This window comes from Somniosus microcephalus, chromosome 3, assembly GCF_052327205.1.
Source record: "Somniosus microcephalus isolate GS21.2 chromosome 3, FLI_Smic_1.0, whole genome shotgun sequence".
Taxonomy (NCBI): domain Eukaryota; kingdom Metazoa; phylum Chordata; class Chondrichthyes; order Squaliformes; family Somniosidae; genus Somniosus; species Somniosus microcephalus.
Window position 1 is genome coordinate 158,232,090 of NC_140989.1, and position 12,974 is coordinate 158,245,063.

At 46.2% G+C, this 12,974-nt stretch overlaps 1 protein-coding gene across 1 annotated transcript in view; it reads right to left on the reverse strand.

Annotated features, from left to right (window-relative positions):
- The window catches only part of LOC147121496 (ras and Rab interactor 2-like), a 231,038-nt gene that overhangs the window by 19,408 nt on the left and 198,656 nt on the right, over positions 1–12,974 (reverse strand). The window contains exons 7-9 of the mRNA XM_085981786.1: positions 9,068–9,140; positions 6,438–6,529; positions 4,902–6,023 (exon numbers count right to left, since the gene is read on the reverse strand). Coding sequence (XP_085837912.1) covers positions 4,902–6,023; positions 6,438–6,529; positions 9,068–9,140 — 1,287 coding nt within the window. The remainder of the gene's footprint in view (positions 1–4,901; positions 6,024–6,437; positions 6,530–9,067; positions 9,141–12,974) is intronic.

A 12,974-nucleotide genomic window follows, 5' to 3' on the forward strand; every position in this document is an offset into this window, starting at 1 on the left:
GAGTGGGACTAGTTGGATAGCTTTTTCAAAGAACCGGCACAGGCACGATGGGCCGAATGGCCTCCTTCCGTATGATTCTATAATCCTTAAAGAGAAAAGACAGGTTCTGACATTTCAGGCTCAAGTCAATAATCCAGACTGACACTTCAGTACAGTACTGAGGGAGTTCTGCATTGTCAGAGGTGCCGTCTTTCAGATGTGACGATAAACAGAGGTCCCGTCTGCTCTCTCAGGTGGTCGTAAAAAATCTCAAGGCACTATTTGAAGAAGATCAGGAGAATGCACCCTTCATCAGACCCCAAAAGGAAAAACTACAAATGCAAATGCTGGAAATCCGATCGAGGTTAATCACTCCAAATATCAGAAGCTGTCTTTTCTCTTTACAGATGCTGACTGACCTGCTGCACACTTCTAGCATTTTGTGTTTTTATTGCATGTTTTCCTTTTTATTCTCTTTTCTAAGGAGGTGTGTAATGTGAAAAAAAAGGAATGGAAAATGTTGCGTGACACCAGAGGTCAGTCGGCATTGTAAAGAGAAAAGACAGGCTGTGATGTTTGGAGTGATTATTGGGAATCCGATCACGGGTAATGAGTTGAAATTGCTCTCAATGGAAATGCAAATAAATGTGTTGGTGCCAAAATAAGTGCCTCAAGTATTCAGTTCCACAGGTGCCTCCGACATCTTGCGTGCAAGCATGTGATCATTGCAGATGCTGCAGCAATGGAGCAGGAACCCTTCAACAACAACTTGCATTTAACGTAGTAAAACATCCCAAGGTGCTTAACAGGAGCAATTATCATATAAACTTTGACATCGAGCCACACAAGGAGGTATTAAGACAGGAAAGAGGAAGGTTTTAAGGAGCGTCTTAAAGGAGGAGAGCGAGGTGGAAAGGTTTAAACAGGGAATTCCAGACCTTAGAGCCTAGAGGGCTGTAGGCACAGCCGCCAATGGTGGGGTGAAGGAAGTGGGGGATGGACAAGAGGCCAGAGTTGGAGGAACGCAAAGTTCTCGGAGGGTGGTGGGGCTGGAGGAGGTTACAGAGATAGGGAGGGACAAGGCCATGGGGGGATTTGAATACAAGGATGAGAATTTTAGAACTTAAGCATTGGGGAACCGGGAGCCAGTGTAGGCCAGCGAGCACAGGGGTGATAGGAGAATGGACCTTGGTGCGAGTTAGGATACAGGCAGCAGAGTTTTGGATGAATTGTCACTTTAACAATGTAAATTATATCACTGCATTGAGTGTCTGTAAATGTGCAAGAAAAAGTATGCCTTTGTTCCTTCACAGTTGATGCTGCCTCATGATGGCAATGCATCACTATGGGAGGCTCTGACCAAAAACCGGGACGGACTGGCGGGTGGGCGGGCGCGCATGCACACACACTTAAATGTGTACACAAAAGGGGGCACAATGATGCCAGTAAAGTTTGGCACCAGATTTTTATTATTGTAACACAGTAAGTTAAAATTAAAAACTAGATGAAGTACAAAAGCTGCATTAATAGTCTGTTCTGTAGCAGATCAGCATCTACTACGGAACCAACATTCATCAGCCACCACAGTGGTATCGCAGCAGGATATTCCAAGCAGGCTGTTCCTTTCGGAGACTGAATCTGACAAAATAAAATTACCTACTGAGGCAACAGCAGGCTCAGCTTTAGGGGCGAGCAACCAGGGCAATTGTCCAGGGCCCCAGGCCATGGCGGGTGCACTAAGCTAAGTTATGTGTGTTGGTGGCAGGAAGGAATGGGGGGGGGGGGCCCATACCTTAGCCTCTGCCCAGGGCCCACACACATGTCCAATCCCAGGGCTGAGCAGGACTTCAAAGATTCACCTTCCTTCCCAAGTTGTTAAAACAGCTGTACTACAGTGAGTGAAACTTTGCTTTAATGCCCTTTACCCATCTTCAGTAGACTACAGACCAACCTACCTGACTTGCCCTTGCTTAGGATTGTGACTTTTTATCCCAAGACTTACTAGTCCTAAACTTTCTTCAAGCACTGGGTTACAAGGAGCCTAGCCTTAGCCGAACAGTAAAGCAGAGCAGCAGTTTAAAGGTTAACTGGTGTTATTTACTCTACTGCTTCTGGCAATTTTTGAAGGTTGTTGGGCAATTCAGTTTTTCAGTTTCTGCAAAACACCAGAGGAGCCAAAACCAAATGACATCATCACTTGGCTGGAGATAGTATTGTGCTGATTATTTTTAGAAACCGAAATCTCGTGCCTAGTATTCATTTCCACTTTTGCTGACTATTTAATGTTATCCATATTCCTTCCGATTCTGGAATGACAACAGAAAATACTGGACATGTATAGCAGGTCCAAGCCTCATTATTCAAAATTAGTTAATTAAATCATAGAGAAGTACAGCACAGAAGGAGGCCATTCAGCCCATCGAGTCTGCGCCAATGTTCCCTTTATTTTTTTTGGGGGGTGTGCGGCCCATTCAAAATACTGCGCACGCGTGGTTTTTCCTGTTTAAAAGCCGGTGAGCCGGCTGCGTGGGAACGGCAGAGCATCGAGTCTGTGCCGGCTCTTTCGAAGAGCAATCCAGTTAGTCCCACTCCCCCGCTCATTCCCCATATCCCAGCAATTCTTTCTCCTTCAAGTATTTATCCAATTCCCATTTTGAAGGCTACTATTGAATCTGTATCCACCACCCTATCAGGCAGTGCATTCCAAATCCTAACCACTCGTTGTATAAAAAAGTTTTTCCTCGTGTCGCCTCTGGTTCTTTTGCCAAACGCCTTAAATCTGTGCCCTCTGGTTATCGACCCTTCAGCCATTGGAAACAGTTTCTCTTTACTTACTCTATCTAAACCCGTCATGATTTTAAACACCTCTATCAAATCTCCTCCCGGCCTTCTCTGCTGCAAGGAGAACAACCCAGCTTCTCTAGTCTAACCACATAACTGTAATCCCTCTTCCCTGGAACTAATACAAATACCAAAAAACACTAAAAACGTAAAGAGCAAAGACAAGCTAATGTTTTGAGCATACACCTTTCATTAGAACTAGCTCAGCTTGTTGAAGCTCAGTTCTGATGAGTTTCTCTTTGAAATATTATCCTGTTTGTTCAGCTGCTCATGGAACTGCAGTGTGCCTCCTGCATTTTCTGTTTTCATTTCAGATTCCTAGTTCTTTTTATCTCCCTTGCAATTGCGATTTTTAAAAGTTACATTAGTATGTTAAAATGGAGTCATCCTGCAATTTATAAACTAAAAAAAAGAAATTAACATTTTGATCAGACGGCTTGTTTCCTGTTTTAAAGATGGCTAAATCTGTTTACCATATGACAAATATGCTAAGTCAGCCATTTTATTTCTTCCAAATCCCTGTGGCTTACTTAAGCTATTAAACATAGCGCTGTCAAAGATTGTTTGGATCAGAGTAGTGGGCGTATAAAGCAAATCCTTAAAAGGGGCGATTTAAGCAGCAGAACAAAATAAAACAAATTATAGTTAGCATCTGCCTTTTTCTTAATATAAAAAGGCAGATTACTGCTAGATAAATAAGAGCCATAGATTTTAACCATTTTTTCTCCCCCTCCCCTACATCAGTGCTGCTATGAATTGGTCGCAAGGAGTAACACTAATGCACCCTGCAGACAATTCTTCTTTGGATCTTCCCTCGCTCTATGCAAGGAGGCACATGGCTTCCCTTTGACGCTTTCCTCAACATCATTGAGATTGGGAACTCATCTTTAGATGAGAACTGAACCTGTGTCCCGCCACTACAGGCCAGTCTGTGTTGGCAATCTAACTCACTGTTCCATCAACATATTTAGTGTGCCTGTACTGTAAGGACTTGGCCTGGTTTGGGCAATTTATCTAAACAAAACATTATTTACACTTTTGACTGAACAACTTCCTGTTCAAATAGCTCACTGCGACAAATAATATTCCAGCAAGAATTAACTAACCTACAATTCATGGCTCATTTTTGTCTTTCACATAATTGCAAAATGAAAACCAATAAAAGCTTAAACTAACCCTGACTGCGGATAGTCAATATCCATGAATCTATCTATCTTTCTACAACAGTTATTAATCATTTGTTAACAATACAAAAGCACCTTTTCATCCATTCCCTAAACACTAAAACAATAAACACATGCCACACTCAAAGTAAAACTCATGTCAAGCTCTGTTCTTATTGTGTTCAGAAGCTTTATAATGTGGTTCTGTGAAGAATGGATTGACATAATCAGATATGTTATTTATATTTAAACTTCCTTTATAATTTCAGAGACGATTTCAAAAATTGGCATGTTGTACTAATTAATTTTACAGCCAGCTTTTGAGTGAGATCCAGATACGTTCAATACAGACGATCCAATACTATAAACCTTTTAATAGGCCTTCAACAATAAATGTTTTGGCAAACTTTGTTTATGAAAAGGGAAGAGCCAGAAAGTATTGTATGCCACATTTGTCGCAGTTTCACACACAAGTGATTTATTTCAACATGATTTATATCACTGGATCGTGTATTTATCATGCCATCGAATTTTTTGAAACAAACAAAAAACAGGCTTTCCAAAGGCTGCACTGCTACAGACTATGTTATGCAATGTCTTTTTTTTCCCATGAAGTGCCCCTTTAAAGGCACCTGCAGCGCTTCAAACTCTTTACACGCCAATCTTAGTAAAAACACCTCCCCCCCTTTTAAAGGCTGGTTCCAAGGTATTTGCAAGTGGCACAAAAAGGAACCGTGTTCCCTCTTCACTAACATACACAGTAAATCTTATTACATGAAAAGAAACTTAAAATGTTTCCTGCAGAAGTTAACTATTTCTACAGGTTTTCTACACGTCACAGCAGTGCATCCTAGCAAGCCACAGGGAAAATGCGAGTTACTTTTAAACACTAAAGGTTGGCAGGAACAATCTGCTTACCTATTTCATCTTCTGGGATGAGGGATTCTATTGGTGGGTCCAACTCCGAGCTCTGGGTTAAGTAGTTTTTAACCTGGGTCATGAATTGGCGAATAGTGAGCAGCATGTCTGTGCTGGAGACGTGGCAGTCCTTGTTTTCTTTGAAAAAGCTGATGTAGTCCTGGATCAGGCACCCAAAGTATGTGCGCTTGTCCCGGGACATTTCTGCAATTTTCTTAACCATTCTTTTCTCTGGAGTCATGAAGGAACTGAATACGCCGCTCACTTTTTGAATATGTGACTTTACAATTTTAGGGAAGACAAAGGAACCATGCCTTTTCTTCTTAGGGGTGCATGGTGGGGGGACAACCTCCTGATCACTCCCACCATCAGAATCCTCCAAGCTGCTGTTTGTGTCACCTTCATGATTATAAAGAAAATTGCGTTCTACATCCATAGTGCTGGAATCCGATTCCGTAGAAGTGGTTGACATGCTCATGTCGCTAAGTCGCTGTCTGTCTTTGATTTCCTGAATTTGAGTACTGATATTTGCAGCTGATCTTTCACTGCTACGAGCCACGTTGTGCAATGTCGGAGCCTCACCCTTGCTTCCAGCAGTTACTGCCTCCTCTGCTGTGTAATCAAAAGGTTTCTTTGCAGCTCTCAGTATAGGTGTCGAGTTTCTCTCCATTTCTGAACTGTTAGCCTGCTTCTTGTTGCGAGGCGGCGGAATCGGAGTTGCTTTTGTTTCTGGAAGTTTGAATGTGCCAACATCTTCACCTGCTCGACTGCTGCTTGTTGCTGGACCGCTCGTCTGGTTCATATTCATGGCCAGCCGTGGTGGTGGTGGTCTAGGTGGGGGGGAATAGGGCCTGCCTGTCTCCCTGGATTTTGTACACTGCCTTTTCAGGCTGCCGTTAATATCTTTGCTGTGCACTTCTAAAAAAAGGGGGTTTATAAAGCACAAAGCACCATTGGTCTGGCTGCATTCCAGCTCTGAAGGCGTTCGTGTTCGTATGGAATGCACTCCATTTAAGAGAGAGGGCTGCTTCGTCTCTGTGCATATACTGCCCTTGCTGAGAGGACTGGTAGGAGGTGCAGGGCTCTTGGCTACTCTCTTGTACACAGGAGAACTCCAGAACTCTGAAACAAAAAAATGTCGTAAAGTTCAGAACAGATGGGCTTTAGTTTCCATGTAGTATGCGTCATTATGGATTAGAAATTAACTCCGTAAGGGACAGATATGTAAATATTACTGGATTTTGCCGCAACTTCTTTAAAAGACCACCTTATGAACGTGGAAATAATCCCAGTGACAAACTATAAAATCTGTTGTGAGAAATCAAAATTAATAAGGCTTACCTTAGACAAAGCAACATTAGCAAACACAATCAAGGTTTATTTAATTCTGGGTTCAAAAGGGGGCAAATTCCAAGTATGAGGGAGAAGACAGCTTTGGTCATTTCTGAATGAGTAACCATTTTCTACGGATCAAAGACTACCCAGGCTCACAATCCTGTACTTCAAGCAGAATCTGTAGACCTAAAGTGTACTCACTCAGACCCAGAAACGCAATTGCTTCCAGCTCTGTCTCAGTCTTGGCAGCTGTGATTCCACCAGGCATTTTTAAAGGGAAAGGCAGCACATCCCTTTAAAAAAAAAGAAAGCCAGAATTTAAAGTCACTATAGACAATGTTGAATCCATATGAATAAGCCATTCAAGTAGTAGGGAATATTTTATCCCTTTGAGTACAGAATATGTGGAAAGTCCCAAGGAAGTTTTGTTGACATACCTAAACATTAAACCACAAAAGGAATACTCTCATAACAATACATATACATTCCTTTATATGCCGGTACATATCTACAAGGGTTTGAGGCAGGTATTCACCTCAACAACATTTCCAACTTCCTTTGGTTGTATTTTTACAATTCAGGATATTAATTTGTGCTATACCATTCTAGGTGGATGGGCTAAATTGGTGTGTGAACGGGGCTGAAAACATTTTTTAGGCATTGCAGTGCTCTAAGGAGCCATGTATATTATACAACAGTCTTTGGGAGAGCGGCCTAAAAGTGGTGCCATCCCAATTTACCTCTAAATCACGTTGCCGGGAAGCGTATGCACCGAGTGACTGTGACAAACTGGCCAGTGTGCACACACACAATTCAACTGTATCATGAGATCATCCACTATTCATACCAGACGGTACAAAATGTGTACAGATCCGAGGCATATACATGATGATGTCATCAAGGGACACATCCATGCAGAGTGAAAGACACATTGCCACCAGTGCAGCCCTTTGATTGGCAGTTAGACCTGTGGCAGGTGCTAAGATCACGGAAAATTCGTCTTTCCCATCACCAGTCTAATAAAATACATAATTATTACTTTCACTGGACTTCACGAGATGTACGTAATGGCACCCTGCAGCAGATGAGCAATATACAAGTAGCTTATGATAGGATAGAGAGAAATATTATTTTTTTGGCGTGAGAATGGGGTAAGCAAAGTCACTATTTAAAAATATGCCAAATGGCAAAACAGTTCCTCCTCCTGCCTGTGAGAAGAAATCGAACTTTATTCATTTGTAGACAGTCTGCTGATAACCAGCCGTGTCACAGCTGAAAGACAGTCCCTCAGCTGGCTGGACAGAATGTTCACTAGCGGAGGGTTCAGGCGCCTTCCTTTCCTGAAGCTTCAATGTGATTTAAAGGCCTTGATATTAACACCCCCAGGAAGGAGGTTAAAATGAAGGAAAAAAAACGGGGACTCGTCCTCAACTCGCCCTGCATGTGCCCGTTGCTGTTTTTACGGCAGCGGGTTTCTAGGCGTTTGAGTGTCCTGCTGTGGAGAGGCGGGACTCTTCATCAACATATTTAAATCGGGCTCCCACAGTGCAATTGTGAGCCCGATTTAAATTTTACAGTTGCCGAGTGTGTTTCCCAGGGGTCGGGAAACCCGGCAGTGAAAGGGAGGCGGGGAGCTGCCAGCTCCACAAGGTAATTGCCATTTCCAGCACTCCTTGTGGGCCAGGAGGAGCTGGAGTGCCTCCCCATACACTCAAGGAAGCCTTGGACCTCCCCTCTGCCGATCACGGCCTCTCTCTCGCCCCTGGCGCCATCGATGACCGTCCGACCACCCACCCCAGAACAAGCCCTGAACAGCACCCTTCCACCCTCCTGATTGCCAGGGACCACCCCCAAGGGTCCCCTGCTGCGGCCTCCTGCTGCTGGCTTTCCCGCCCGGCAGCCGGCCAGGATGTCAATTTTGGCCGGCTGCCGGGAGGGAAATGCAAGAAAAATAAAGATGTGGTCGTGGTTCATCGGCTGTTTTTGGCCTCTCCCACTCCCTCCCTGCCTCCTTGTAAACATCGGGGCCAAAAACTCAGGACTAATAGTCTGCCGACAAGGAAATAAATTGTGATTTCTCGTCAAGCACAAGAATATTTATGTATGTCTTTCTCTCCCCTTCCCCAAAGCACTTATATTGAAAATATGCCCTTCCGCCCTTCCTAGAGTAACGGCCCCTTTAAAAAACACCATTACGCTATTTGATATAAGCTGCTTTACTGAAGCAAAACAGACTTTGCAGCAACTGAAGTCTTTGACCTCTGCTGAAGGATCTCCACCTGGAATATCGACCTAACTTTTTCAGTGCTGACAGACCTTGCTGTGCATTTCCAGGATTTGGGAGTGTTATTTTGGAACAGCAGCAGCCTTGCCCGACACAAGTGGCTTTTGTGAAGCAGTGACAGAGGCTGTTTTAACTGGGTTACGACCAGAATCATTAACACTGCTGCAGGACCTAATTACACAACACCAGGTGCTCAGTGAAAAACATTGCACTTTATCAGAATTACCAATCCTCCCCGCACCCACCCCTCTTTTCTCCACACTGAAACAGTTTGTTCTTTAACACATGCATTGATTTTTTTTTAGTTCAGGGAAACTTGTAAAAACAAAAATTCCCCCAGAACCGATGATGAATCACTCAACTATATAATCAAGTATTTCCTGTACTGATCCAACAGGAAATGGTTCCTTTTGTAGCATCAGTCTGGGATAACAGCAGAGGTGGGTGGGTGAATGGGAGCAGATAGACAAAAGAAAAGTTTCTGAACTTCTAATAATAGGGTTTGTATGCACACAGGTCAAAGTTCACGTCTGTTTGCCCCTCTTACCTGCTGATACAGTAGAAAGCGATGAGTCTAAACAAGTCTGCAAAGCTCAGGCAAGATCCTTCGAGTGAAAAAGCTATGCAGCAAGAAAGAGCAAAATAGTAACCAGATCACTTACACAGCAAAGGGAGCATAGGCATATGAAAAAGCCATTCGACAGCATAGGGTATTCTGTTAAATCTGTGCAGTAAATTAACCAAGTATCATGGCAGTCTTCACTACTAACAAAAAAATGCAAGATGTCTGTTTTGAGACAGATATAGCAGACATGACTGCTTTTTTAAAGCTGAAACAGCTGTGCTGGGCCCATTCGCAAGCCAAAATTAACTTGTTCCACACTTGTGGTAACATCCTCAAGGGTTTATTGGAAATGTCTATCTTTCTGGACAGAACTAAACAAAAAATATTTAAATTATACATAGGTTCTTAAGCTTAATTGAGCAGCATGTTTGAAAATCCAGCATTATTTCCTGCATCCCGATCACTTCTAGTACATCAGCAATGGAACCACCCACTTGGTAAACATCAGGTCAGTCTGCTAACAGCTGTTTAATGTACTATATGCACGCACGCTGCCAATGTTGACTTATTTTTTGGAGAGGGTTGTTACTTGAAAGTTACACAAAGGCATTTTGCTTACATCAGCAAAAACATGGAGACAGCCATCCATTCAGTGGAAGTAGGGTTTCCATGCATCCCGCTTTGGGCGGGAGTCTACCGGAATGGGCAACTGGTCTCTCGAGCTCTGCTGCTGGCGACTTGGGATAAACGGTCCTGGCTGTTGTGGCTTTCAACCAAAGCGCGTTGTCTGAGCCTGGCTGGTTCCCCCATTATTCGGAACACACTGCTTCATTATTGCTTGTGAGGATAGTGGCATCGGGGCCAATGAAAATCACCTGGAAAATCTTTCCTGAGAAAGCAACTCAAACTGGGGGAGGGGGGGGAGAGAGAGCAACACAAACTGGGGGTAGAGAGAGAGCAACACAAACTGTGGGGGGGGGGGAAGAGAGAGAGCAACACAAACTGGGGGGGGAGAGAGAGAGCAACACAAACTGGGGGGGGAGAGAGCAACACAAACTGTGGGGGGGGGGAAAGAGAGAGAGCAACACAAACTGTGGGGGGGGGGAAGAGAGAGAGCAACACAAACTGGGGGGGGAGAGAGAGAGCAACACATACTGGGGGAGAGAGAGAGCAACTCAAACTGGGGGAGGGGGGAGAGAGAGCAACACAAACTGGGGGAGGGGGAGAGAGAGAGCAACACAAACTGGGGGGAGAGAGAGCAACACAAACTGGGGGGGGAAGAGAGAGGGAGCAACACAAACTGGGGGAGGGGGAGAGAGAGAGCAACACAAACTGGGGGGAGAGAGAGCAACACAAACTGGGGGGGGGAAGAGAGAGAGAGCAACACAAACTGGGGGGGGAAGAGAGAGAGCAACTCAAACTGTGGGGGGGGGAAAGAGAGAAAGCAACACAAACTTGGGGGGGGGGGAGAGAGAGAGCAACACAAACTGGGGGGAGAGAGAGAGCAACACAAACTAGGGGAGGGGGAGAAAGCAACTCAAACTGGGGGAGAGAGAGAGCAAATCAAACGGGGGAGAGAGAGAGAGCAACTCAAACTGGGGGAGGGGGAGAGAGAGAGCAACACAAACTGGGGGGGAGAGAGAGAGCAACACAAACTGGGGGGGAGAGAGAGAGCAACACAAACTGGGGCGGGGAGAGAGAGAGCAACACAAACTGGGGCGGGGAGAGAGAGAGCAACTCAAACTGGGGGAGAGAGAGAGAGCAACACAAACTGGGGGAGGGGGGGAGAGAGCAACACAAACTGGTGGGGAGAGAGAGCAACAGAAACTGGGGCGGGGAGAGAGAGAGCAACACAAACTGGGGCGGGGAGAGAGAGAGCGCAACTCAAATTGGGGGAGGGGGAGAGAGAGCAACAGAAACTGGGGCGGGGAGAGAGAGAGCAACACAAACTGGGGCGGGGAGAGAGAGAGCAACTCAAACTGGGGGAGGGGGAGAGAGAGCAACACAAACTGGGGCGGGGAGAGAGAGAGCAACACAAACTGGCGCGGGGAGAGAGAGAGCAACTCAAACTGGGGGGGAGAGAGAGAGCAACACAAACTGGGGGGGGAAGAGAGAGAGCAACACAAACTGGGGCGGGGAGAGAGAGAGCAACACAAACTGGGGCGGGGAGAGAGAGAGAGCAACTCAAACTGGGGGAGGGGGAGAGAGAGCAACTCAAACTGGGGGAGGGGGGAGAGAGCAACACAAACTGGTGGGGAGAGAGAGAGCAACACAAACTGGGGGTGGGGGAAGGGGGAGAGAGAGCGCAACACAAACTGGGGGGGGAGAGAGAGCAACACAAACTGGGGGAGAGGGAGAGAGAGAGCAACACAAACTGGGGGGGTGAGAGAGCAACTCAAACTGAGGGGAGAGAGAGAGAGCAACACAAACTGGGGGAGGGGGAGAGAGAGAACAACACAAACTGGGGAGAGAGAGAGAGAGAGAGAGAGAGAGCAACTCAAGCTGGGGGGAGAGAGAGAGCAACTCAAACTGGGGGAGAGAGAGAGCAACACAAACTGGGGGGAGAGAGAGAGAGCAACACAAACTGGGGGGAGAGAGAGAGAGCAACAGAAACTGGGGGAGAGAGAGAGAGCAAATCAAACTGGGGGAGGGGAGAGAGAGAGCAACACAAACTGGGGGAAGAGAGAGAGAGCAACACAAACTGGGGGGAGAGAGAGAGAGCAACACAAACTGGGGGAGGGGGAGAGAGAGAGCAACACAAACTGGGGAGAGAGAGAGAGAGCAACTCAAACTTGGGAGAGAGGGAGCAAATCAAACGGGGGAGAGAGAGCAACTCAAACTGGGGGAGGGGGAGAGAGAGAGCAACACAAACTGGGGGGAGAGAGAGAGAGAGAGAGAGAGCGCAATTCAAACTGGGGGAGGGGGAGAGAGAGAGCAACACAAACTGCGGGAGGGGGATGTGGTGAAATATTCCATTCATCACTGCCTGTGACTGTGATCGGTTTCAGTGTCATTTCCCTTCCCCCAGTCCTCATTGTATTGTTTATTGGAATGTGCTGGAATGTGCTGTGTGTAGGGCTCCACCCATACCTGGCCCCTTTTGTAAGCTAGCTCAGTCTGGCCTCAGTCTCCAGAAGGAAGATACCTCTCTCTCTTACGTGTTACTTTCTAAGTTAATAAAAGCCTTGTTTTGTTTCGCTAACATCGAGTCTCAGAATTATTGAGGCACATCAATTTTATTAACTTATTTTTCAACACTATGGATCAACTCCTGAAACCCGAACGTTTGGATTTGGATCAACATGCTCCGGACGCATCAGCACGCTTCGGACACTGGTTTGAGTGTATGGAATTCTTCCTGGACAATTCCGCAGCCGTCAAAGACGCTACGGACGCTGCGAGGATGAGACTCGGAATTCTGCGGAATTGGGTAAGCCACCGGGTTTACCCCCTCATCCAAGACGCCGATACGTACCTGGCCGCCTGCGACATCTTAAAGGCGCATTACCAGCAGCCTACGAATGAGGTGTATGCTAGGCATCTGCTCGCCACTCGCGCACAGCGACCTGGGGAATCGGTGGAGGAGTTCCTAGGCACCCTGAAAATGCTTGGCAAAGACTGCAAGTGCCGAGATGTAAAAGCCGCAGTGTACACTGACGAGCTTGTTCGCGATGCCTTTATCACAGGCCTCAGCTCCACTTACATCCGGCAAAGACTGCTGGAAAAAACGGGGTTGGACCTGAAACAGGCTGCGGACACCGCGCGATCCCTGGATGTGGCCCAGAGAAACTCGGACGCCTACTCTTCAGCCCGCGCCGTCCACGCCGCCACGTGTGCACCGAGGGCGCCGCCATCTTGGAAGGCATCTTCCCCGCCCGGCAGCCCGACA